At 40.2% G+C, this 2,437-nt stretch overlaps 1 protein-coding gene across 7 annotated transcripts in view; it reads right to left on the bottom strand.

Annotated features, from left to right (window-relative positions):
- The window catches only part of stpg2 (sperm-tail PG-rich repeat containing 2), a 203,400-nt gene extending 201,045 nt beyond the window's left edge, over window positions 1–2,355 (bottom strand). For all 7 annotated transcript variants that reach the window (XR_001310929.1, XM_014017385.1, XM_014017384.1 and 4 more), the window contains exons 1-2: window positions 2,241–2,355; window positions 1,606–1,717 (exon numbers count right to left, since the gene is read on the bottom strand). Coding sequence is in view for 6 of the 7 variants with exons in the window: in XM_014017385.1 (XP_013872839.1) it covers window positions 1,606–1,717; window positions 2,241–2,296 (168 nt within the window). In the remaining variant the exon portion in view is untranslated. The remainder of the gene's footprint in view (window positions 1–1,605; window positions 1,718–2,240) is intronic.
- Between the last annotated feature and the right edge of the window lie 82 nt (window positions 2,356–2,437).

Genomic DNA, 2,437 nt, shown 5'->3' with positions numbered 1-2,437 from the left:
TAATAATATTTAAAAAGTGGTAGTAAGCATTTGGTGGCAGGGGTGGACTGGGGAGAAAAAGTGGGCCGCGACTTCCTGACAGGGTGGCCCACTTTCAGCTGCTGAGTTGAAGCAACTTAGACTTGAACGTGATTTTGTCCAAAATAATTACATTTAAAAAACAAGCAATTGTTTGAGATGTCGTGTGTTCCAGTGAAGCTAAGGTGCATATCTGGTCTGTGAGAGGAAACTGGAGTACATGGAGAAAACACACTAAAGCACAGGGAGAACATGTAAACACCACCCTGAAAGGTCCCAGGCTGGGATTTGATTCAGCAGCTCTACATACTGTGCTACTGAGCTGTCAGGTTTATTGGCCCCAGCTGAAATCTGATTGGCCCCCTGAAGTGCCTCTGTCCAGTCACTCATCTGTCCTTTGCCCAATGCTGATGCAGTTCCAGTGACAAACACTAACTGCGCTAATGAGTCAAATATTAAAGTCCAGCATGAAAGAAGTCTTCTTTGCAAGTCTTTCAGCTGAAAAACAATGGCTAGATTTTCTCTCATGTTGTGTGTTTGAGAGTATTTTATCTGTGTTCTGTAAAAACGCATGTAAAACTGATAAGGAGAATTTACTGTCAGCTTTTTAAAATTACAATACATTACTTTACAAGTGTTTGAACATGTGTTTCTGGTTACCTTACCAAAACCAAGGATTTGTGTGCAAGGATGTTGAACAAATACTTTGCCCCTCTATGAATATTGTGGCCCCTTACAAAGAAAAATCCTAGATCCACCATTGGCTTTATGGGACAAGTTTCAGCAGATCAGATGACTGGAGGCATTTGAGGAATCGTGGTGCAGCAAAACATGGCACGCTGCGTGACCACGGGGTCGAGCACAGTAGCACCTTCACAGGCCGGACCACCAGTGGCACATCGGCCCTCCGAGGAAATCACCGGTATTGATGTTTGACAGTCTGCTGCTGTTTGGAGGTAATGTTCTTCCTGTTATTCTAGTCYATACTTGAAGTCTAGAAGCATGATTTTTATATTGGTGTAAAATGTTAAAAACAGGTAAAACATGTTCAAATCTACAAGGATTTACTTTCAAGGACAAAACAAAATGCAAAAAATCTAACTACAAAAAGACATGGTCATTACGGTTCATTATTTCTATGGAGTTTTAGATCAAAACTCATATGAAAGACTCATTTTAACAAACTTTTTTCTCCAGTTAGTCAACTAAAAGCATATTCTAATGTTGACACAGCTCGCTCGCAGTGTGCTTTTTGCWCAGTTAAAATTGTAATACAAGGTGATACAGTTTGATTTCAGAAACAAAAGGGAAAATGAAATATCTGAATACCCAAGCAAGTATTGGGAGARGAGTTCTTTCTTTAAAATACTTTCCCTTGATCCAATATGGCTGCTTTCAAGGAGGTGTCTATGTTCTGAACATAGCCTATAGACCCCCTCATCCATTACTTGCTGGGGTATTCAAAAAGGTCAATAAATTATTCATATAATAGGCTTAAATCTCCTAATTGAGATAAYTGGTAAATATTGCTAACTTTACTGAAGTTATTTATTTACTCCTTATTGCGACCACAGTGGTCATACTCGCCTTCCTCTCCTCCTGCTGGAGCAACAGTTCATGGTACCGAGGGAGAATAAGCTCAGCACTGCCTCTGTGCTCCTTTTGAAGATTCACATCCTCACAGTGCATTTCTGGGACACTGGCAGAAAAAAAAAAGAAAGGGGAAAAAATCAAAGACACAAAGAAAACAAATAAAAAGGAAGGCTAAAGAAAGAAATTCAAAATAATTGTATAAATGGAAGAGAAGAAAGTAGGACTGGGAGAGAGAAACTATTTGGGGATTTCTAAAGGACAAATGGGACCAGAGACAGAAGGGTTAAACTTGACAAAAGAGAATCATTCCATTTTGATAAAAAAAATAACAACTGTACTAGCAGTAAAGTCTACATTTTCAGTCAGTTTTAAATAATTCCAATAGTCACTCAGATTCAGGGGTGTCCAATCCTGGTCCTCAAGGCCCACTATCCTGCATGTTTTACATGTTTCTCTGTTTCGACACATCTCATTTAATGAATGAGTGAGTGGGCTTCTGCAGAGCTTTAAGACCTGCTGAAGAGCAGGGAAACAAGTAAAACATGCAGGATAGTGGCCTTCAAGGACCAGGACTGAGCACTATTGGTTCAGAACAAAAGTAGCATCAAAAACTAAACGTTTGCACTGACCTCCAAAAGGCTAACATTGAGTCTGTGTTGTGATTCTCAGGCAGGAATGGACCCATGATGCAGGCAGTTTCAAAAGAACCAAAAACCCAAATTTATTTAAACAAAAAGTGCTGTCAGGGCAGCTCAAAAAACTCACAAGGCTGGGTAGGGTAGGGTAGGGTAGGGTAGGGTAGGGTAGGGTAGGGTAGGGTAGGGTA

This window comes from Austrofundulus limnaeus, unplaced genomic scaffold (genome assembly GCF_001266775.1).
Source record: "Austrofundulus limnaeus strain Quisiro unplaced genomic scaffold, Austrofundulus_limnaeus-1.0 Scaffold166, whole genome shotgun sequence".
Lineage (NCBI taxonomy): Eukaryota > Metazoa > Chordata > Actinopteri > Cyprinodontiformes > Rivulidae > Austrofundulus > Austrofundulus limnaeus.
Note: the sequence above shows the minus strand (reverse complement) of the source record. Positions and strands in the feature narration are given on the sequence as shown.